Genomic DNA, 24,644 nt, shown 5'->3' on the forward strand with positions numbered 1-24,644 from the left:
AGCTACGGTAGTGTTTTACCGTTGCCATTTCTTCTAAATGAGTGGCTCTAATTGCGATTAATCAGCGATTCAAAACTAATCTACCGAATATCACATTTACAGACGCTGCCCTACTTACAAACGTTCTGGACGATCGTTAGTAAGTTGAATTTGTTCGTAAGTTGCTCCAGTGCTCCGTTTTTTATTTGTTAAAAAAGTTTTGAAAATCCAATAAAATATGTTCCACTTCATGATTGTGTCCCAGTTATTGTTGATGCTTCACAAGAAATTACAGTTTTATATCTTGATGTTTGAAGTCTGAAATGTGGCAAAGGGTCACAAACGTTCAAGGGGGCCCAAATAGTTTCGCAAGCCACCTCATCTGCATGATATTCATTTGACTAGTCATTGCCTATTGTGTTGTTTTTTTTCCCTCGGTCGACTGGCCTTACCCAATGTTTACTACAGTTTACTCCCGCCGTCATTGTGTCGTCACATGCTTAGGTCACGTGTCTGCAAAGGGTCAATAATGAGTTTATTAAGACATGCAAACGTCACCAACACCGGAGGTTACCCAATGTACCTCGTATCCATGATCACAACTAGTTGTAGCCTTTATTTGGTGTGTGTTTTTCCTTAGTGCAGTCGTTGGCACATTCACCTACACGCAAACCTCCCCAGCTCAAGACCAGGTAGAAACCTATGTTGCCCCTACAACCCTAGTGGTTAAGGGAACCAACCAACCATAGTAGCCATATTGTAAATTTCCCCTGAGGTTGCAGATCTTTTTTCCTCAGGCAGAGCATACCACAGCTCTGGGACCCAGATGGAGAAAACTCTTTAGCCTGCAGACTTCTTCTTGGCTCTTGGAGTCACAAGTAAACCAGCATTTTCCGTGCAGGGAACATACGGGAGAATCATATCAGAGAGATTAGAGGCAGCAAGTCCATGCAAATGTTTGTATGTTAGTAGAAGAACTTTAAAGTCACATCTTAAGCAGACTCGGAGCCAGTGCAGGTTAGCTAACATAGGAGTGATATGGTCAAACTTTTTTTGTCTAAGTCAAAAGTCTCGCTGCCTCATTTTGAACAAGCTGCAAATTTTTGATGCCAGACATCAGGAGACCAGAAAGCCATACATTACAGTAATCAAGTTGAGAAGTAATAAAGGCATGAATTATAATCTCAATCGAATTGAGACAGCATCACGGGAATCTTCGCAATATTGTGGAGCTGGAATAATGCTATTATTTATATTTTTCACATGTAATTGAAATGACAGATTAGGATCAAGTATTAGTTTTTTGACCAAGACACTATGTTCACAGTGTTCATTTTACCTCTGAAAAGTAAAGGGTCTCGCATGCTCAAAAATCTATGGGTCCCAACAGAGATCTATGGGTCCCCAAAATTTAGTGTAATCGGGGTTGAAATTGTAAATCAGCGACAAATATATAATATAAATCCATATATTTATTCAGTTTTAATCAACACAGTTTATTGGTGAAACAAATCACTTATCACTTTAAGATTTTTCAGTTCAAAACAATATTGTACATTATACAAAATAATATTGCTGAAATAATTATATTAATCTATATTTTCATTCAGTTTTAATCATCACAGTTAATTGGTAATACAAAGTAGTTATCACTTCAAATTTTTCAGTTCACAATATTGTACATTATACAAAATAATATTGCTGAAATATTAGTCTATATATTCATGCAGTTTTAATCATCACAGATAATTGGTAATCCAAAGCAAGTTATCACTTCTGATTTTGCAGTTCATATATTCTTCGTGGTTTGCTGTCCCGCCACAGTTGTAATGCCTTCTCAAGGTCCAATCCATTATCATCCTCCTAATAGCGTAACCAGGAATATAATTTAGTCCATTTTGACAGAAAAGTCCTTTTCTTGCTAGGAGTATTCTTTTGTTTATTTTCTTTCGTCGATCGTTCACTGCAACACACGTGTTTTCCTGCCGCCGCGATCTTCCGAAGAATTTCTCCGCAGTTTTTTCAAGCTGGAATTATTGCCGTTGTTATCACTTTCTGCATTATGTTTCGACTTATTACCGACACTGAAGAAATTACCAATTTTGTGTTGATTTTCACCTTCCTTCGACAACAAGTACCACAAGAATGACATAATCTCGAAGCCACGAGATTTCGCTTGTCGAGATTCGCGTGCAGACGAAAACTCGAACCGCGAGACCAAAACATCAATGACGGATCTGCCTGACGAAAAGTTTGGAGTGCGGTAAATCCTTGTAAAAAATAAATAAAAAATAATCGGGTAATAATGACAATTTTGTATCAAAAAAGTTGCGTCCTGGGGTCGCACGTTGACTGACTATGTGTCCCCAGCAAAAATGATGCGTCTAGGACGCAGGGACGCGGGCAAACGAGAACACTGCACTATAGGTGATATTACATGTGTTGAGGTTCAGAGCAGTGTTTTAGAACAAATTTTGACGATGAGCTGGACCAACTATCAATATTTCTTTTTTGGGGGGTTGAGGCACAAGAAATTAAATGTCATCCATCTTTGTATCTCAGCAAGGCAGGACTGCAAATTTCTACAACTTAAATGAGCAGTTGTCTCAAGTGGCAGATACAGATGAGTTTCATCTGCATGGCAATGGAAACTTATATTTGTGGATAATATCCCAAGGTGGAAGCAAGTAAATACTAAAAAGAAGTACAGAGCCCTGTGGAACACCATAGGGACATCAAAATGTTCAGAGGTCAGAATGCCGTAGTTAACACATTGTGTCCTGTCTAACAGGTAGGACCTAAACCACGAGAGTATGGTTCCTGGGATACCGATCCATTTTTCCAGATGAACAAGTACTATGTGGTGGTCATCAGTATCAAAAGCAGCACTGAGACCCAGCAGCAGTGGCATTGACGAGGCACTGGAATCTATTGCTAAGAGGAGATCATTGGTTACATTGGCTGTCTCAATAGAGTGATTTGCTCTGAATGCTGACTGAGCAGATTCAAAGAGATGATTTTCAGACATAAAGTCAATCAGCTGCTGTGCAACAACCTTATCAAACAATTCGCAAAAAATTATGGATTTGACACTGGCCTATAATTACATAAGCATTCTGGGTCGAGGTTAGGTTGCTTAAGCAAGGGTTTATTAACATCAGATTTGAGGGCTTCCAGAGCAATACCCAAGGAGAGCGATATTTTAATATTTAATATATTAGATTCTAAAACCCCCAAAAGATCTTTCACCAGTAAAGCTGGGAACAGGTCAAGCAGGTAAGTACTGTAGTTCCTTCAGCCCTACTGGCCATTTGTATAAGACTATCAAGGGACAAATCACAAAAACTTGAAAACATTTCTGAACAGCCGCCTACAGGCACAAGATTTAAAGCTTCCACATCTTTAAGGTATGATGAGATTGCAGATTTAAAATTTTGGATGAGTTGAATCTTAAAAAATACCAAGTCATGGGCAGAATAGGTAGCACTACAAGCCTTAGCAAAAAGTATGGAATCATCAGTATTGGACAAGTACTCACTTTGACATTTTATTCTGTCGAACAAACTCAGATAAAAATCTTAAAAAGATAAAGGTTTTTCAAAAGTGCAACTCCTTGGAATTAGGAAACACTAAAAGAAATGAATAAAATAAATTGTGGTGGTCGGTAGATGTACTTTTATGAATCAAGCACAGAAAAAAAATAGGGAATCTTTCCCTTTTGAGGAAAAAAGTACAGAATCATGAAAAAAAAAACATTTCACTCGTTGCGCCACCTTTTGGTTTTTATGACAGCTTGCAATATCTGAGGCATGGACTTGATGGTATTCTTCATCAATCTAGTGCTAACTCTCTTTGATTGGAGTTGCCACATCATCTTTGCAGGTCAGAGACTTGCTCTGGACAATTTTTTTCAGATTCCTCCACAGTTTTTCAATTGGGTTGAGATCTGAGCTATTTGTAGGCCATGACATTGACTTGATGCATCTTTCTCCAAGGGATTCTGTCACAGTTTTTGCTTTGTGTGGCATAATGCATTGTCATCTTGGAAAATCTGTTCATCACCCCCAAACATTTTTTTCAATTGAAGGAATAGAAAGCTGTCTAAAATGTCGATGTGAACTTGTGCATTTATTGCAGATTTTCCCATTTCGCTTTCATTTATCTTATTGTGCATTTTCTGTTGGCATATGGCCTTTAGTTGTTTGCCTGTCTTGGCCTACCAGTACGCTTGACTTTAACAACCTTCTCATGCTGTTTGTACATAGTTCAAATCTTCGATACAGCTGACTATGAACAGCTCACTTCTTTTGGCAATCATACGAGTAGAGATACCTTCTTCAAGATGTTTGACCGTGTGGTTTTTGGTTTTAAGAGACATCTCTCTTGTTACAGCCATGATTCTTGCCAATCAACTTAGTCCAGGACCCCTCCATGGTGTGATAACTGCACTGTTTTTAACTGCTGACTAACGAGCAGACCTAATCTAAGCCTGTTGCATAATTAAGCAAAGGAAACTGAATGGGTGTGTCCTTATTTTATAGTCAAAATTTAATGATTCCATATTTTCTTCCCCAGAATTCAGTGATTCCATATTTGTTTCCCTGCACTTGCTCTATAAAAGTGACATTTACTGACCATTGCAATGTTTTTCTTAATTTCTTTTAGTGTTTCTGAATGCCAATATGTTGCAGTTTGGAATGACCTTATTATGGTTACATTTTTGTGATCTGAGTTTTTTCTACTGTATAAATTGTTTGAGTAAATAGGGGCTAGCCCAAGACTGGTGATTCCATACTTTTTGCTAGGGGTTGTATTAAGGTTAGGTTGCTGTCCAGTAAGTATCGCCTTTGTGTATAAACAAAACTTGGATCATTTATATGAACAGCAGTAATATTAGAGCAAAATGATGCTTTATCTGAGGCAAGAGCTACTTCATAATTCAGCAAGCTATCACACCAGGCCAGTCAGAAAACAAGCTTTGTAGGGCACTATTTGTGTTTCTTGCGACCTTGTTTGTGTGACTTGGTTTCTTCAGTAAATTAAGCTGTATGCTTCTTTGGTTTTATGCTGTAGGGGCGCCACAGAGTCAAAAACATTAACCAAAGCAGTATTAAAGTCGTTTGTAAGTAAGTCAAATGGCCCAATATACGAAGGGAATATGGTGGGCGATACACAACTATTTTATAACTTGGTGGTGACATAGAAGACCTCATAACAAGTGCTTCAAATGTTTTAAAGACAAAAGAGGTACCATGAGTAAATTTTGGCATACTTTCTGGTATAAGATTAACACCCCCACCTTTCTTACATGGCCGTCCCAAATGCAAACTCAAAAAGTTAGGAGTAGAAGCCTCATTTAGCGATCTGAACTCATTTGGTTTCTACCAGGTCTCACAAAGACCAATTAGGTTAAGATTGTCACTAATAAGGCCCTCGCCTCACCCTTTAGCGGCGACGCGCACACCTCCTCCTTTAGCGGTGGCGCCCACACGTCACCCTTTAGCCGTGACGCCCACACGTCACCTTCTAGCAGCCTCATGGTGTCCTCAGCTACGTCCGCCGCTTTACATCACACACTGCATGATAGGGTGCGCTGTACAATTTTAAACAAATAGGAGACTTTTATTTGTGCCCAATGGTTGTGAACGCCTTTAGTTTATTGGCTAGACAAAAAAGTGAGATTGCAACAATGTTTGCAACCTTAAACAGAGGTGATTTTTTTTGTCTCCCCAACTTTTCTCCTAGAAAATGTGGCATTTTTGCTACAAATAATGGCAATCCTATTGTGTCTGCTTGTTTACAAACTTTCTTCAAATTTGCTGCATTGTTTTTCCCCCCCCCCAAACATTCGAGACAACTTAAGACTGAGCAGTTACAATGGAGTTTTTTTGCTGTCTGCATTACTGCCTATTTTTGTTTGAATGAAGTATCTCCAGCTTTATGTGGCTTTTTAAGATCTGTTCAAATTATCCATAAAAGCAACAAAAATGTATCCACTGTATTCATAGGCTACAACTGTATAAACATGGAGTGTGTTAGGATGACTTGAATTGCTCTTTGAGAAAATTGCTAGTGTATTGATGTTTGATAATTGGAGCACCTTAAAAGATAAAGCTCAGGTAAAAATTGAGTTGGATGGCTGTAGACAAGAGGTAAGATCAGGCCTAAAAGAAACCCAGCCCAAACTGACCCACAGGTATTGAAACCCAGACCAGCCTGCGCCTGACAAATTCACTTGATTTGAGGGACTGAGCCTGAAATAAACCCCGAATTTTCATATTTTATTTGTGAGGACTTTATTTTGTTTTTTATTTTATTTATTTTTTACTCGCAAGGAGAATGGCTTCTCCCTCGCTGAGTTTAATTAAAATTATCCACCCATAATTGTTCTTAGTTTTTTTTCCTTGTGGAGGTTCCTCACGTGCGATAGATTCCGCCCCACTTTTATGCAATGCAGCCTGCGGGCGGGGACGTCCCAAGCCCCTGGATGCGCGGACACAGGCAGCAGCATTGCACAAAAGAGGACAGAATCAACCATGCGGAATAATTTCGTACACGGGACGCGTTGTCTAAATGGAGGATGGAATCCATTGTGTGGAGCCTCCACAAAAAGTTACGGACGCGCGGCTAGCAAGAATAAGTTAAAAAAAAAAAAGCCAACCAGAGATAAACCTGCTCAAAGCGAATCCGATGTAATGATGGACATTTTTGGCTTGTCTTGACCTGAATTACTGTTTGGGCTCTGGTTAGGGCCCAAGATCTTATCTCAACTGTAGATTCAATGCAGAGTATAAGTGTGAAATGTTTTGAATATTTGTCAATATTAGTCTTAGTCATTCCCCAAGAGCTCCCAAAGATGTAATTTATCAACTACCGTAAATTCCGGACACTAAGCCGCTACTTTTTTCCCAAATGTTCAACCCTGCGGCTTATTCAGTGATGCGGCCGATTTATGTATTTTTTCTAACAGTAACTTTTTTCCCAAAGGAAGACGTGCTGGTGGGATTGAGGAGGTTTTCGAAGTACTCCGCCCACCAGTTCACAACGTCCCGGGTCGAGGTCAGCAGCGCCCCATCGGCACTATACACAGTGTCGATGGCACACCGCTCCCCCCACCCCCTAAGACGCCGGATGGTGGACCAGAATTTCCTCGAAGCCGTTAGGAAGTCGGCTTCCATGGCCTCGCCAAACTTCTCCCATGCCCGAGTTTTTGCCTCGGCAACCGCCGAAGCCGCATTCCGCTTGGCCAGCCGATACCTGCCAGCTGCTTCCAGAGTCCCACAGGCCAGGAAGGCCCGATAAGACTCCTTCTTCAGCTTGACGGCATCCCTCACCGCCGGTGACCACCAACGGGTCTGAGGGTTGCCGCCGCGGCAGGCACCGACTACCTTACGGCCACAGCTCCGATCAACGGCCTCGACAATGGAGGCGCGGAACATGGTCCACTCGGACTCAATATCCCCCGCCTCCCTCGGGACATGGGCAAATTTCTGCCGGAGGTGCGAATTGAAACTTCTTCTGACAGGAGATTCTGCCAGCCGTTCCCAACAGACCCTCACAACACGCTTGGGTCTGCCGGGTCGGGCCGGCATCTCCCCCACCATCGAAGCCAACTCACCACCAGGTGGTGATCAGTTGACAGCTCCGCCCCTCTCTTCACCGGAGTGGCCAGAACATGCGGCCGCAGGTCCGACGAAACGACGACAAAGTCGATCATCGAACTACGGCCTAGGGTGTCCCGGTGCCATGTGCACATATGGACACCCTTATGTCTGAACATGGTGTTCATTATGGACAAACCATGACGAGCACAGAAGTCCAATAACGAAACACCACTCAGGTTTAGGTCAGGTGGGGCGTTCTTCCCGATCACGCCCCTCCAGGTCTCACTGTCATTGCCCACATGAGCGTTGAAGTCTCCCAGCAATACGAGGGAGTCCCCAGGGGGGCGCTCTCAAGCACACCCTCTAAGGACTCCAAGAAGGGTGGATACTCCAAACTGCTATTTGGTGCATAAGCACAAACAACAGTCAGGACCCGTCCCCCCACCCGAAGGCGGAGGGAGGCTACCCTCTCGTCTACTGGGGTGAACCCCAACGTACACGCCCACGCTCTGCGCCTCTCACCACGGTCTAAATCTTACTTTTCATATTCGAGTGCCGCTGGTGGCCGTTAGAAAAATTTCATAGATAGGCCGCTTTACTGAATAAGCTGCAGGGCTGAACATTTGGGAAAAAAGTAGCGGCTTATAGTCTGGAATTTACGGTACTCTATAAAAATAAATAAAGTTAAGTTTAACTTACTTTTGGAAGATGAGCTTCAACAATTAGGCAGCTTTCTCCTCCATGGTAAAAAGTGGCCGAAAAAAATGGATGCTGGGTGACCTCTCACAGTGCCACCACACACCGGTAGCGGCGGAAAGAAGCACTACAGCAATGTCCTGTACTCGGAAAAAGGTGCATAATACAAAATCTATCCTACACCAATGTCCGGATGTTTTTCGACATCCCCAAATTTCTCAACTCAAATTTTCGTATGTAGGGGAGTGACTGTACCTTATAAGGGGTTATTCCCAACACAGTGTATAAATATATCTAAACATATGTGCCCTGTGGTGAGTGGGCCTCTCCTTGTGAGAGGTAGGAGAATTCTCCTACCGTGGTCCGCTGCGTGTCGTAAGAGGAGACTAAAGTAGAGGGAGCGAGGTGACTGGGGATCCTCTACTCCCCAAGAGACAGCAAGGCAGAGAAAGGGGGCAGGAGAACGAAAAGTCCCGCAAACCCTAGTTATAGGGTCGCTAAATGTGAGAGGATGTGGAAGTAAAGCGACTGAGTGGAAGAAAGAGGAGATCGGAAGGCTTGGAGGTAAGTATGGTAGAAAGTCTGGAGTTACGGGTGGACATGCTAGAAAAGGAGTGGCTGTGCTTGTGAGTTAGAAAGCAAAGGAAAAACTGGTGGAGTGGAAAGACATATCCTCCAGGTTGATGTGGGTGAGGTTAAAGTGGGGTGTAGAAGTATGGATGTTTATAAGTGCATATGGACCTGGTTCAGAAAAAAGTGCTGAGGAGAGAGAAAAGTTCTGGAAGGATTTGTCCGACTGTGTGGCAAGTGCGGAGAAAGGTGGAAAGTAGTAATACTAGGTGACCTGAATGCTAGAGTGGGTGATGGAACGGTTGAAAATGTGATTGGTAGATATGGAGTACCAAGAAGAAATGCGAGTGGGAAGAAATTGATTGAGTTATGTGTGAAAAATTAGTTGGTGATCGGAAATACATTGTTTATAAAGAGGAACGTGAATAAGTATACCTTTGTCAGAGTGGATGGTGGTGAGATAGTGAACAGAGCACTGATGGATTATGTGGATGTGGTTAGGAAAGGGATGTTAAGTAGATTTTTGGATGTGCATGGTTACAGAGGTGAAATGAGTGCTATGTTTGATCATTTTTATGTGGAAGAAAAACTGAGAATAGATGGATCTTGGAGGGCTAGTTATAAGAAGAGTGTGAGGGAAGAGGTGAAAATGTCAGACTTGAATAAGGCAGAAAAGGAAAGAGAGTTTAAAGAGAGGATAGGGGAAGAGTATGAACAGATTAGTAGAAGAGAAGTGAAGAGTGTGGACATGGAATGGAAGTGGTTTAAAGAGGCAGTGTTGAGGAGTGCAAAAGAAGTGTGTGGAATGAGAAAAGTTGGTCGAGGTATGGTGGAATGATGAGGTATCAGAGGCTGTGACAGAAAAGAGACGTGCCTTTGAGGAGTGGCTGCAAGATTAGACTGGTGATGCGTATGAAAGGTATAAAGGGAAGAAAATGTTGGGAAAAGCGGCTGTGGAAGCAGTGAAAAGGGAAAGCAAATGATGAATAGTGTCGAAAGATAGGAGTGAACTTTGAGGAAAAGAGAAATGTGTTCTAGAAAGAAGTGAAAAGAGTAAGAAAGAGCCAGTCTGTAAAGGAAGAGAAAGTGAAAGATAAGGATGGTAGATTGCTGGTTAGCGGTTGTGCAGTGAGGAATGAGTGAGATGGGCAGAGTATTTTGAGGAGTTGCTAAATGTGGAGGATGAGAGAGAAGTGAGAGTCGAGGCGATTGATGGTATGGAGAGAATGCCCGTGTTGGTGATTTAAATGTGAAGCCTGCGGGAACATGGGAGGTGGATGGTTGTACTGCTGAATGCTTGAAAAAAGGTGGCACATCTATGATTGACTGGTTAGTACGCTTGTTGAATGTATGCTTTTTAAGTGGTGTCGTTCCCTTGATTAGTGTAGTGCATGTGTGGTGCCATTGTATAAGGGTAAAGGTGATAAGTATGAATGTAGCAATTCGAGAGGTATCAGATTGTTTTCCGTGCCATGTAAGCTGTATGGAAGAGTCTTGATTAAGAGAGTGAGAGGAAGGAACGAATGAAGTGGTGATGGAGGAGCAGAGTGGTTTCAGGAAAGGAAGAGGATGTGTGGATCAGGTTTTGCAGTACGACAGGTGTGTGAGAAATATTTTGCAAAAGGTAAGGATGTTTATTTGGCTTTCATGGACTTGGAAAAGGCATATGACTGAATTGATAGAGAGGCGTTGTGACAGGTGATGGTAATGTATGGAGTGGGTGGAAAGTTGTTGGAAGCATTGAAGAGTTTTTATTTGAACAGCAGAGCATGTGTAAGAGTAGGGAGAGAAACAATTGTGTGTTGACTGGCGTGAGACAGGGGTGTGTGATGTCACATGGCTGTTTAATGTGCCCTACTTACAAACGAGATAGGTTACGGATGATCGTTCATAAGTTGAATTTGTTCGGATGTTGCTTCAGTGCTATATTTTGTATGTTTAAGGTTTATATAACTATGTTTAAGCTTCTTATAAGTAACCTGTATTGTTTGTACTAAAGAATAAACATTTCATAAAAAAATATGCTATATAAAGATAAATCAATTTGAGTTTAACTTACTTTTGGAAGATGCGCTTCAAGAGGTCTGTGGTGCTCTGTTATAAAAAGTGGTTGAAAAAAATCGTTCAGACCATTTTCTCAACCCGCATCAAGCTTTCTTATTCCACTTTGATTTCAAAAGAAACGGCTCGCCTCTTCTTTACACTTTACACTAACCATATTGAATGGATGCACAAGATATTAAACAATAAAAATGTCAAAGTTCTTAGCGCGCTGGGGATAGTATAGACATAGACAGTATATAATGGAAGAGGAAGCTGATTTATTTTCTTCCGGGTGGATGCTGGGTGACCTCTCACAGCGCCCACACGTCGGTAGTGGCGGAAAGAAGCACAACAGTAATGTACTGACTTGGAACAAGGTGCTCACAATAGAATAGAAAAGAGTAGGATAAAAGAATACAAAATATCTAACGTTTTACGTAAGTCGAATGGTCATAAGTAGGGGAGCGACTCTAACTGTAAAAATGTGGTTGGAGTGGCAGGTCTTAGAGTGGGTGAACTTGGAACAAGGAGGTAACTGAAAGGAGGAAGGAGAAGCCTGTTGTCTTGGTGGGTGAATGTCTTCAGGAAATAAAACACATTAGTATTTAGAGAAGTGGCTAATTGTCTGATTGGAATACCCTGGGGAGAGGAGTAGTGTGGGGGACTGGAAAATGGGGTTTTGCTACCACCAGCTCAGTAGCCTAGATGGTAGTGTGCCCGCTTTGAGACTGGGAGGTCGCTGGTTCGCGCCTCGGCCGACTCATACCTATTTGGTAATATGGCGGCGCCCTCTGTTGGCTGCGGCTGCATCGGCTCGCTACAACGGGTCAGGTGTATCGACATTTCGTTCTGTGTACATTGTTACAAAGAATGACAATACAAAGGAAATTATTATTATTATTATTATCTTTAGAGAAGGAAAGGGACAGCAGGCACCAAACCATGACAAATTTGAAATACAATTTTCAATATTGAGCAGCCTTCTGATCAAATTACTCATCAGACACAAAGATAAAGTAAGCCTCCTCACAAGCTTTGAATCCATTCCTGAGCAAAATAGTCTTGCAGGCTGTGTTGTCATCGTGGACATGGCAAAAGACCGGCAAACCTTGCGATATTCTTTCTCGGATATTGTTGAAAAACAATTTCTCTATATAACTTTTGTGTCTATATGCCGGGTGTGTGTATGCCATCCTGAGTTCGTTGAATTCGTCTGTCAGCAGCCAAGAAACGGGACGTTTGTTGTGGTCTGTGGCGGCGCAGTTGGGTAAATGTTTGAGGTAAGCCTTCACCAGATTCAAGCTCGCCGGAGTTCGTCCATAAGGCAACTGCTGGAGCACCAACTTGGCGTGCGATTCGTTTAAAGTTGTTATTGGGAAATCGGACGCATTCCTGGGAATCGGGTAACAAAATCATATTCTGAGCAATCAATATCATTGAACTAAGTCCAAATTTGGCTTGTTTTTCAGTTTTTTTTCATATAGTACTTAGTTTTTTTCTTCAGTATTGAGCTCAATAATTACTCTTTCCATGTTTGTAAACAAGTGTGCCGTATTGAAGCTGCGTGTGCATTGTTGAAGCAGAATGGCAGAATTCACGTCAGTTTATAGCAGCCCATTCACAGAAAAATATTGTTGATTATAGATAGGAACTGCTCAAAATAGCACATTGTATGAGCTGGCAGCAAGATAGCGACTTTGTTTTAGTCATCAAAGTCAACCCCCCCCAAAAGAAATCGCTCTTTTGATCGGCACTGGATTTCTTCTTTTGAAGGTACTAGAAAATTTAAAAAATTGGCCTTTAAAGTGCTTGAAAAGTACTTAAATTTATCCATGAAAAACGTATACGAACCTGGTACTTCAAAATACATAAATCACATACCAAAAAACAAATACACAGGTTTTTTTCTACCACTAGGAGACACAAAACTTTACACACTGTCCCTTTAAAACACTATAATATTTCATACTTTTCATGACCTTTTCTACCATTTCTTTACTTTTCATTAGTTTTTAGACATTCTTTTCTACTTCTCATGTAATTTACAGAACATTTCTAATTTCATACTTTTCAGTACTTTTTCATGATTTTACTCAGCTTTTGGACTTTTTCTTTCCTTTTTTTATTTTTACAGTTTTTCAATACTTTTTTTATACAATTTTTTTACTGATAATGTTTTTTCCCATTACACTGGGAAACACTAAATATTACACATTGCCCCTTTGAAACACTATACTTTTCACACTTTTCTACCATTTTATCATATTCAGTATTTTTTGCAATTCCTTTATACTTTTCATACTTTACAGAACTGTTTCTAATTGTCATACTTTTCAGTACCTTTTCATGACTTTCACTAGTTTTGGAACTTTTTCTCTACTTTTCAGGCCTATTCTTCCTGTTTTTAAGTACTTTTTCACAAACTTTTGGTAAAATGAGGACCACCAAAATATTGGTTGAAAAACAATTGTTTAGTACAGTGTTTTTCAATCAGCAGGAAATAATCAATTTTATCTTTGTAAAAACAGCATGCCATCGTTCAATATATTTTCTTTCATTCAGTGATTAGCCAAGTAACTGTAATATTCATCTATATCGGAAGGTGGTAGCAGATCTTTTTCCTTTTGAAAAAAAAAAAACTATTTCATACTTTTCAGTACCTATCCTAACACTTATTTTTTTAGATTTTTTTTAGTAATTCCTTTTGTTTGTGTATGTGTGTTACAGAACTTTTTATAATTGTACTTTTCCGTACCTTTTTAAATAATTTTCACTAGTTTGGGGACATTTTCTTTTCTTTTCATGACTTTTTTTTCCCTGTTTTTCAATACTTTTCCATAGTTTTTTTTTACTTATATTGTTGTTTTTGTTGTTGTTGTTTTTTGCCACATGGCCTCTCAGTAAAAACCACCCCTGATGCATAAAAACAAAAACATTTTCAACTCACTCCTGGAAATTCAACTTTTGTTGGCTGGGGAAGATGTAAGTGCGATAACCGCCGTATCCCTTGGCACAGATTCCTCTGCGTGATACCATTTCCTGGAGGATGGCACTGTGGTGCCTTGAAGCTTAAAATTAAAACAATATTTTATGAATACAATATGATCTTTGCGTACTTATATAAAATAGAATATGTTTAGTACAGTGTTTTTCAACCAGCAGGAAATAATCAATTTTATCTTTCTAAAAACAGCATGCCATCGTTCAATATATTTTCTTTCATTCAGTGATTAACCGAGTAACTGTAATATTCATCTATATCGGAAGGTGGTAGCAGATTTTTTTCTTTTCTTTTTACATACTTATTATCTTATCTATCTACCGGAATGTGGTTGGATCCCTTAACCACTGGTGTCGTAGAGGCTCCATTTTCTGTAGTGTGTCTAGTGGCAACCACAGCCTAGTGGCAACCACCCCTCTCCAGGCCAAAGTCATATCCTCCTAATAAGAGGTGGCTAGAGTCAAGAACACACTCACATACACTAAACATTCATTCCACTTTACTCTTCCCAACCTGACACTGAGCATTCAGACCACAGCACAGCAAGGGGTGAGTTGCTGTGCCATGCAACCTACGTCAATTATCTTAAAGTACAGGTAAATAACTTTTTCTATGATTTTTTTTTAAGAATGCAGTGCAAAAAACATTAAAAATCTTGCCACTAGTTTTCCTCATTTTAATTAACATGATCTTATTTTACACAGAGAAAGTTAACAAAGTTAGAATTAAGAAAAATAAAAGTTCTACTGGCAGATATTTTTTGCACATTTTTTTTTCTTCAAGAAAAACATGTTAGATAATGTCGTAAAAGACAGGTTAAAAATATAGAAAAATCCGAAATTACACTAAATTTATTAACAAAATTGAATAATTAGTATTCCCTCCAGAGCCACAGTGACCACATGATACTTAAAACTTTAAATGTGCTTTCAGTAAATTTAAACTTTATTACTCTCTACTGCCATATCCTGGCCCAATACAGACAAGCATACAAGTCAGTGTATTAAAAAAGACTACAGTATAAAAACCTTGGTTTGGATATTGTTTATTTAGGTATTGATTAAGAAGTAAATCACATGGATAAAAATTTGAGTTGTTTTTTTATCTTTCTCTACTTGCAACACTTTGATTTATTAATCTTCAATTCTCTTGCGGCAGTTGCTCGGTTTCCATGTTATTCCGCGTACCGTAGAAATCAACAGACTATTGCGGACGAAACCACAGAGAGCCTTCAATGGAGTGAAGGTGAGGTTTTGGATTTAATTTATCTTTGGTTGGATAATTCTGTTTCGCCTCTGGTAGCACAATATATTTCTTGCTAGATACGCTACACATTAGCATCCATGACCACTACTGTTAACAATGTGTGACGTCACTCAACCTCTTTCATGCAAGCAGGATGCATTGGAAGTCAAGCAAGAGATGTTTAAAAGTCACAAGAGACATAGTGAAGTCACATTTAGTTGGAAATGTTAACCCTAGGGCCACCGAGACAGGGCACGCTGCACAATTTAAAGAAAATCTGAGGATTTTAGTTTATGTTTTTATGTTTTATAAAATTCTGTCTTATGCACAGATTGTCCCAACTCAGCTGTGTATACACGGCAGGTCAGCCAATGTGATCACTGCTTCTCTTGGTTGGTTCTCTGATTAGTTTTCTACCTATTTGGGCCGACGATTTGGAGGGACAGCCAGGTCTTGGTAGGTTTTTAGACTATTTCCATTTTGACATATATACATATAGTGGAACCTCGGTTTTCGAATGCATCTCAGTTTGACCAAAAATTTTGAGAAATTCTTGCTTCGCTGTTCGGTCAAAAATTCGGAGTTCGGACGCCGGTAATGCGTGAGTGCGTACGCTAGAGTGCGATGCTGAGCGGCGTACGGGTGTAGATCGTGTAGATCGCCCCCACCCCTCGAAACCAACTGTTATCACGTGTGCACTTGCCTCTTTTTGCTTTCGCTTTTAATATCGATGAACGGAGTGTTTTAGCCCCTAACTATGCCTCCAAAAAAGGTCGGTGCAAGCAGGACAGGTGAAAAAAGAAAAGTTGTTCGTACAACTATTGCCTTTAAGAAAGACATAATAGCTAAATATGAAAGAGGTGTGCAAGTTTCCGATCTTGCTAGGGAATACAGCATGCGCCTTCTGCTGACCACCACAAAGGTAAGAAATCCTATTCATAATTTTTTTCTTTACCTTTTTTTTTTTTCTTTTTACACGTTCGTGTTAGTGTAATCTTTCGTACGGAAGATTACGATAACGCGAACGTACGATTAGCCTGGGTTAGCTCTATGATTACGTTGAACATTCAGGTAAACATTCAGGGTGTTGGAACTGAGCCCAAAATTCAGGGTGTTGGAACGGAGCCCCCTTTCCAATGAAGCGCTAGCCACTTGTGGTGCTAATCGACTTGTAAACGACCTGATTTTTTTATTTTTTCACGTTCATGTTAGCGTAATCTTTCGTACGGAAGATTACGATAACGCGAACGTACGATTAGCCTGGGTTAGCTTCATGTTTACGTTAAACATTCATGGTAAACATTCAGGGTGTTGGACGGATTAAAACAATTTACATTATTTTTAATGGGAAAAATTATTTTGGTGATTGAACAAATCGGTTCTCGAACAGGGTTCTGGAACGGATTATGGTCGAGAACCGAGGTTCCACTGTATGTAAAATATAAAATTACTGTATATGGCACACTCTCCGCAGAGACCCAGGTTTAATTCATGTTGCATACTATGGTGAGCGATATTTTATGACTGATATATTATTGACTTTATGACTACAGTGATATACTATTGTTAAACCACGTGTACCACACTCACCCAAACTTTGGGTTCTCATTTGGTAAAAAAATGTGCGTTATACACGTTTTTCAGTAGTTTCCGTTTCACACAATTTCCCGCACCTTGTAATTCAAATCCAGTGGGCCACTTGCCAAATTCGTCTTCAGCCAGAATTTGTCTTAAAACGTCTTGATTTTGCGAGAAGATGGTGCACCTCCCAAGAATTCCCTCAAAAGGGCTCCCAATCTGGAATTCATATAAAGCAAATATTGTAGATCACTGAGGTCAAACTAATTTTAGTACATGGGCCACTTGGTAGAAATGATCTTTATCACGGGGTCTGGACTAATGGATTAAAAATATGGAATGAGAGAGAGAGAGGAAGGGAAATAGATAATGAGTGAGAAACAGTTATAAAAAGAAAGAGAGAAATAATAAAAAAAGGGAAAGAGGAAAGGAAAGAAATAGAAAGAACGCGACCTAGAGAAAGAAAGAATGAGAAAGAGAAATAAAGAGAGAGAGAGTGACAGAGAGGGAGAACAAGAGGGAGAGACAGACAAAAAGAAACAGTGAGAAAGAAAAAGAGAGAAATAAACTGAAAGAGAGAGGTGGGAAGGAGGGAGAAAGAGAAATAATTGAAAATAAAGAGAAAATAAATAGAGTAAAATAGAGAGTAAGAGAGAGAGAGAGCTAGATAGAGAGAGGAGGGAAGAGAAAGGGAGGAAAGACAGAGAGTGAAAGAGACAAATGAGAGAGAAAGAGAGACATGCTGTAGAGAGATAGAATCGAGAAAGAGGGAGATAAAGACGGAGAGAGAAATGAATAAAAAGAAAATAGAGAGAGAGGGATATAGAAGATAGAGTAAGAGAGAGAAAGAGAGGTTGATAAAGAGAAATAAAAAATAGAGAGAAGAGTGAGAGAAAGAAAGACACAGAGAGAGAGAGAAGAAAAAGAGAAAAGAGAAACAGAGAGTTAGAACAAGAAAATGAAAGAGGCAGATTGAAATGCAGAGAGAAAAAGAGAGAAGAGGAGAAAGAGAGAAGGGACATGAAAGAGAGTGAAGGAAAAGTGAGCCATGAAAAAGAAAGAGAGCATGAGATAGAAAAACATCCGAGTTTTTCTCTTGCACTTCTCTCAGCGTTGTCACTTCGGCCGGACTGAAATCCTTGTCTGCCTGATCCGTTCAGTCAGTTACATGTTTGATAACCCCTTTCTAGTCTCGGCGCTCAGTCTGGGTCCTACCCGGTTGTGCCGGTAGCAGATAGCGGTAGAAAACAAAGGCCACGAATCGACGCACATTTTCAGTTGAAACTTGTTGTCCTGGAGCATATGGAGCAATCCACCCAGAACCTAAATCACCACATTTCAATCATATTGCACATATAAAGCGGCAAAATAAAGGAAACACCTCCAATCTAGTACTGTCGATACTTTGAAACTGTTCAAACAAACAAAAAAAACTTACATTAATGGAATGTGGTAGATGTCCATAAAGGATATTTTTCATGAATGTCAGGTCCTTCAACGTTCTCAAGAAGATCATTTTGTTTCCGTAGTAGATTGAGGTTGAGAACTTAATACGCATGTCTGTTTGTACAAAATCGCTCCCAGTTAAATGTTATTTGCAGTTCTGATATAAGTCATTTTATCTATTTGCCTTTTCAGAGGAGAGGTTGAGCAACTTTCCACTTCCTTTCTTAAGTAATATTCTTTTCGGCATGGATGTGTTTTCTGGTCATAGAAACCAGTGTTTCCGATAGAATTGTGTGAGACCCCGGTGGGTGGATCGTTTAGGGGGGTTCAGGGGGGTGCCTGGAGGCATGCCTCTGCATAAAAAAAACTAGTTATTCTAAAATAATTTTCACATACAAAATTTGTTATATAGCATACACATTTTGAAATGTGAAAAGAGAAAATAAGTAGAGTAAAAAAAAAATAGAATAAATAGAGTTCCACAGGCTTCACATTTAAATCACTCGTGTAAATGACCCGTGTAGGGTGATTTAAATGTGAAGTCTGTGAAAACATGGGAGATTCAAGAGGCAGTGAAAGAAATGAAAGGGGGGAAGGCACCTGGGTTGGATGGTTGTACTGCTGAATGTTTGAAAAAAGGTTGCATGGCTATGATTGACTGGTTAGTACGCTTGTTATAGTGCAAGCGTGGTGCCAATGTAAATAGATAGATAGATAGATATTCATTCATCCCCGTAGGGAAATTCACACTTCCAGCAGTCTCCCTTGTTGTTTATTAACAGATTAACATGATACCCTCGGGGTGCTTTGTAGTTTAGCAGAGTGGATGACGTCACAAGCTAGTCCAAAAGTTGTATAAGGGTAAAGGTGGTAAGTATAACGTAGCAATTCAAGTGGTATTAGTTTGTTGTCTGTATGGAAGAGTCTTGATTAAGAGGGTGAGAAGAAGAACGGATGAGGTGGCGATGGAAGAGCAGAGTGGTTTCAGGAAACGAAGAGGATGTGTGGATCAGGTTTTGCAGTACGACAGGTGTGTGAGAAATATTTTGCAAAAGGTAAGGATGTTTATTTGACTTTCATGGACTTGGAAAAGGCATATGACTGAATTGATAGAGAGGCGTTGTGACAGGTGATGGTAATGTATGGAGTGGGTGGAATGTTGTTGGAAGTATTGAAGAGTTTTTATGTGAACAGCAGAGCATGTGTAAGAGTAGGGAGTGAGACAAGTGAGTGGTTCCCTGTGTTGACTGGTGTGAGACAGGAGTGTGTGATGTCGCCATGGCTGTTTAATGTGTACATGGATGGTGTGGTGAGAGAGGTGAATCCAAGGGTATTTGGGAGAGATGTCGAAATGATGGATAACAGTGGAACGCTGTGGCAGCTAAGTCATTTGTTGTGTGCAGATGACACAGCGCTTGTGGCCTATTTTGGGGAAACATTGAGACGGTTGGTAATGGAGTTTGGAAGAGTGTGTGATAGGTGTAAGTTATGTGTGAATATTGGGAAGAGTAAGGTGATGAAGTGGGCATGGCGTTAGAAATAAGGTTGCATTGAGAGGTGCTGGAAGAAGTTGAAAGCTTTAGGTACTTGGGTTGTGATGTGCGTGCAGTTGGTCGAATGGAGTGCGGGGTATTCCACAGAGTGAAACAAGGAAGCAAGGTTTTGGGTGCTCTGAGGAGAGTGATGAGCAACAAGAGTATGAGTATGGATGTTTAAAGGGGACTGTATGAAAGTCTGATTGCGCCGACTGTGTTGTATGGTGCAGAGACTTGGAGCCTGAACACAGATTTGAGAAGGAAATCAAACGTTTTTGAGATGAAGTGTTTGAGGAGTATGTTAGGAGTGGATAGATTGAGAAATTAAATTGTGAGGGACTGAACTGGAGTAGTAGTGGAACTGAGTTAGCGTGTGGATAAGAGAGTACTCGGTTGGTTTTGGACACATGGAGAGGATGGATGGAATGTTGAAGAGGATCTACAGAGCAGAAGTAAATGGAAGGAGACCAAGAGCAAGGCCGCGGTTGACGTGGATGGATAGTGTTATGAGTGCTCTGCAGGAAAGAAGTCTAAATATAATGGAAGCACGAGCTCTTGTTGGTGATAGAAATGAGTGTAGAGGTGTTGTGAAAGGATAGTGTAAAATATTGCTGACCACAATTTAATACCATAGTATGCAACATGAATCAAACCTGGGTCTCTGCGGAGAGTGTACCATATACAGTCATTTTATATATATATATATATGTTTATTTACATATATATATATATATATATATATATATATATATATATACGGGAAGAATGCATACGGGAAGAAAATTTCCCAAAACAATGTTAATACATTACACAATAAAGGTCTAAAATCTATAGATGCGCGACATGGTGGCTGTCCAGGGATTTTTCCCCGATTTAGTGATCTGTCACTTGATAATCTTAAACAGGTGGTGAATACGGCCAAACCGACTACTTGCCTGTTTCACCCGCTTCCGGGTTCGCTGATTAAAGGTCTTTTTGGGGTCCTTGGACCTTCAGTTTTAAATATTATAAACATATAACTCTCCTCAGTTGTAGTTCCAGTGGCTTTTAAGCCTGCTGTCATTAAACCTACACTGAAACGACCCAACCTTGATCCAGAAAGTAATTATAGACCTTTGTCAACTACCGTTTCTTTCTAAAGTACTTGAAAAAGTTGTGGCTCAGCAGCTGAATTATTTTATATCCGAGAACAATCTTTTTGAATCTATGCAATCAAGATTCAGGCCTAACCACTTTACTGAGACAGCCCTGATTAAGGTAATCAATGATCTTCTACTGGCAATGGACTCCGGCGCTTCATCACTCTTGCTGCTGCTGGACATTAGTGCTGACTTTGACACTGTGGACCATAATATCTTACTAGAACGGTTGGAAAAATTGATTGGTCTGTAATAATAGTTTGCAATAGTCTTTGATCTGTGCAGCCCTTTGATACTTTTTGTGATTGGGGGCTATACAAATAAACATGACTGCTCTAGTAATATTCTTAACATGTGTTTGAAAGGACAGATCGGGGTCAAATATGACACCTAAATTTTTGACTGTGTCACTCTGGGTGATATTAAATTTGTCAATGTTCACTGTTTTTGAGAACAAGTCACGGCGTTTAGATGGAACAATAACTAGCATTTTGGTCTTTTCAGAGTTAAGGCGCAAGAAGTTGAGTGACATCCATTCTTTTATCTCAGTGAGGCAGGCCTCCAAATTTCCAGAGTTGAGTGTGACAGAGTCCTCCATCAGAAGATATAGTTGAGTGTCATCTGCGTAGCAATGAAAACTTATATTATACTTGCGAATAATGGAAGCGTGTAAATGCTGAAAAGAAGAGGGCCAACCCTGCCGAACACCAAAGGTAACCCTCAAACATCAAAGGTAACACTAAAGGGCTCAGATGTCATTTCACCGTATTTAACACAGTGCGTCCTATCTGAGAGGTAGGATCTGAACCATAAGAGGACGGTTCCTGAGATTAATGTAATGTTCTACTTTTCGGTCTCCGAAGTCCAAAATCAAGAGCCTTCAGGTGGTACAAAATGCTGCAGCGAGACTTTTAACTAAGACAAGAAAGTTTGATCACATTACATTAGCTCCCTGTTAGCTTAAGATGTGATTTCAAGGTTCTGTTGGTAGTATACAAAATCATGCATGGACTTGCTCCCTCATATCTTTCAGATTTAATTTCCCCCTATGTTCCGGTCCGGAGCCTTCGCTCTGAAATGCTGGTCTACTAGGGATCCCAAGAGCCAAGAAGAAATCCGCAGGTTCGAGAGCGTTCTCCATTCGGGCCCCGGTTCTGTGGAATGCTCTTTCCCCTGAGATTCGATCTGCAACATCAGTGGAAATGTTTAAATCTAAGCTTAAAACACACTTTTTATTCAATAGCATATGAATAAACTATATTTTATGTTGACAATATCTGTGTATTATCTGCCCTCATGTAGGTTTTAGATCAGGGCATGGTGTCATAATAGTCTGTGGTTTGCAATAATCTGTGGTCTGTGTAGCCCTTTGAGACTCTTTGTGATTAAGGGCTATACAAATAAATATGACTTGACTTGACTATTTATTTTGCATTAAGTTTGTGTAATGGACTCCGCCAAGGGTTTCATTTTTCAGTTTTGTGTTGGGTATTCGCTCACCTTCTGCTAGTTTAGCAGCCTTGCTTCTCTGTTGTTTACACTTTTGTGTCAACAACCTTTACTTACAGTGGGTTACACTGCTGTCTCCTAATGGGTTCCAGAACTTCCAGGGAACTTGAGTGTGTTTTAGTTTTGTGGTTTAAGGACTTAAGGGCTTCACCTCAGCTGTCTTATGCAATGCTTACTTTTGTTGTACTTTTTCAATGGTTGGCAATAATGCAAATATCAGCTTAGCTGGAATAGGCACACATTCTAGGTTTGTCAGCTGGAATATTCGGGGAATGGGTGATCATGTGAAAGATCTAAGGTCTTTACACATTTAAACATTCAAACGCTTGAATTCTGCCGTAATGTTTTTGCAGGAGACTCATCTTCGCATTGAGAATCACCATAGATTGCACTGCCGTTGGGTAAGTTTTTCATTCGAATTTCAATTCGAAATCAATTCGCCATTTGAATAGATAAAAATATAGACGCTCCTCTACACACAAACGAGATACGTTCCGGACGATTGTTAATAAGTTGAATTTGTTTGTAAGTTGCTTCAGTGCTATATTTTGTATGGAATGCATGTTTAATGTTTATATAAGAATGTTTATGGTTTATATAAGTATGTATAAGGTGTATACAAGTATATTTAAGGTTAATATAAGAATGTTTAAGGCTTGTATAAGTAACCTGTATTGTTTTGTACTGAAAAACCATTTATAAAATAATATTGTCATGATTACTGATGTGACTCAGCTGCGTTGTCCGCTCTTTTGGCGCCAACTGCTGTGGGTCCTGATTGGCTCCCTGTCAGTATTTGAACCCAGTCCTCCTTGTCCCCTCTTGTCAGTCCATCTGTGAACCTCAGTGAATACTGCCACCTGTCCTGTTTTTTGCTCCCATCTGTCTTCAGCTAAAACCTGTTTTGTTCCTGTCCACGTCTATTCTCCCGTCCGGGTTTACGACCTCATTTTGTCCCCTGACCACGTCAAAAGTACACTTTAAGAGGATCCACCATGCAATTCTTCCCAAAATGGCTTTCCCTAATATCTTGTCACAGGCTTGTATAAGTAACCTGTATTGTTTTGAACTGAGGAAAAAGCAGTGGACCCAAATGCTTAACTTTTCACAAAATGCTTTATTAAGAGAACTGGAAAGTCAGGGCGAGAGGAAAAAACAACAGTGATCTGCTCGCTGGGCAGAAGGAGCAGGACGCCCTCGCAAACTAAGCGTGGTCGGGATCTGGAGCAAGTCCATAGCCGGGATGAGAGAACGGAGCGTGGTTGTAGACCGGAAGCAAGTCGGGCTGAGGGGACGGGAGAATGCTGCTGGACATTAGTGCTGACTTTGACACTGTGGACCATAATATCTTACTAGAACGGTTGGAAAAATTGATTGGTCTGTAATAATAGTTTGCAATAGTCTTTGATCTGTGCAGCCCTTTGATACTTTTTGTGATTGGGGGCTATACAAATAAACATGACTGCTCTAGTAATATTCTTAACATGTGTTTGAAAGGACAGATCGGGGTCAAATATGACACCTAAATTTTTGACTGTGTCACTCTGGGTGATATTAAATTTGTCAATGTTCACTGTTTTTGAGAACAAGTCACGGCGTTTAGATGGAACAATAACTAGCATTTTGGTCTTTTCAGAGTTAAGGCGCAAGAAGTTGAGTGACATCCATTCTTTTATCTCAGTGAGGCAGGCCTCCAAATTTCCAGAGTTGAGTGTGACAGAGTCCTCCATCAGAAGATATAGTTGAGTGTCATCTGCGTAGCAATGAAAACTTATATTATACTTGCGAATAATGGAAGCGTGTAAATGCTGAAAAGAAGAGGGCCAACCCTGCCGAACACCAAAGGTAACCCTCAAACATCAAAGGTAACACTAAAGGGCTCAGATGTCATTTCACCGTATTTAACACAGTGCGTCCTATCTGAGAGGTAGGATCTGAACCATAAGAGGACGGTTCCTGAGATTAATGTAATGTTCTACTTTTCGGTCTCCGAAGTCCAAAATCAAGAGCCTTCAGGTGGTACAAAATGCTGCAGCGAGACTTTTAACTAAGACAAGAAAGTTTGATCACATTACATTAGCTCCCTGTTAGCTTAAGATGTGATTTCAAGGTTCTGTTGGTAGTATACAAAATCATGCATGGACTTGCTCCCTCATATCTTTCAGATTTAATTTCCCCCTATGTTCCGGTCCGGAGCCTTCGCTCTGAAATGCTGGTCTACTAGGGATCCCAAGAGCCAAGAAGAAATCCGCAGGTTCGAGAGCGTTCTCCATTCGGGCCCCGGTTCTGTGGAATGCTC

At 40.3% G+C, this 24,644-nt stretch overlaps 2 protein-coding genes across 3 annotated transcripts in view; one reads left to right on the plus strand and one right to left on the minus strand.

Moving 5' to 3' along the window:
* The window catches only part of rspry1 (ring finger and SPRY domain containing 1), an 88,491-nt gene extending 65,745 nt beyond the window's left edge, over positions 1-22,746 (plus strand). Inside the window, exon 16 of one of the 2 annotated variants that reach the window (XR_015851001.1) lies at positions 22,699-22,746. The gene's annotated coding sequence lies outside the window, so the exon portion shown is untranslated. Of the gene's footprint in view, positions 1-2,770; positions 8,105-22,698 lie in introns of those variants that run through there. The other variant, XR_015851002.1, reaches the window with a different exon arrangement.
* Positions 11,885-18,232, minus strand: LOC148363457 (glycine N-acyltransferase-like protein Keg1). Its single transcript, XM_088341128.1, has 5 exons — positions 18,155-18,232; positions 17,932-18,039; positions 16,812-16,935; positions 13,840-13,960; positions 11,885-12,284 (listed from the first exon to the last, which is right to left on the minus strand). Exons 1-5 carry the CDS (start codon positions 18,230-18,232, stop codon positions 11,885-11,887), a joined length of 831 nt encoding a protein of 276 aa, XP_088197254.1.
* Positions 22,747-24,644: the final 1,898 nt, after the last annotated feature.

This window comes from Urocampus carinirostris, chromosome 7 (genome assembly GCF_059441175.1).
Source record: "Urocampus carinirostris isolate Australia breed hairy pipefish chromosome 7, RoL_Ucar_1.0, whole genome shotgun sequence".
In the NCBI taxonomy this organism is placed as follows: domain Eukaryota; kingdom Metazoa; phylum Chordata; class Actinopteri; order Syngnathiformes; family Syngnathidae; genus Urocampus; species Urocampus carinirostris.

Bases quoted from the DNA above. Each gene is read 5' to 3' on its own strand.
- LOC148363457 (XM_088341128.1), bottom strand. From the start codon at position 18,232: ATGATCTTCTTGAGAACGTTGAAGGACCTGACATTCATGAAAAATATC. The intron at 18,040-18,154 runs GTAAGTTTTTTT...GTGGTGATTTAG, and splicing joins ATCTACCACATTCCATTAAT to GTTCTGGGTGGATTGCTCCA. The intron at 12,285-13,839 runs GTGAGTTGAAAA...CCCGATTCCCAG, and splicing joins CAAAAGTTGAATTTCCAGGA to GAATGCGTCCGATTTCCCAA.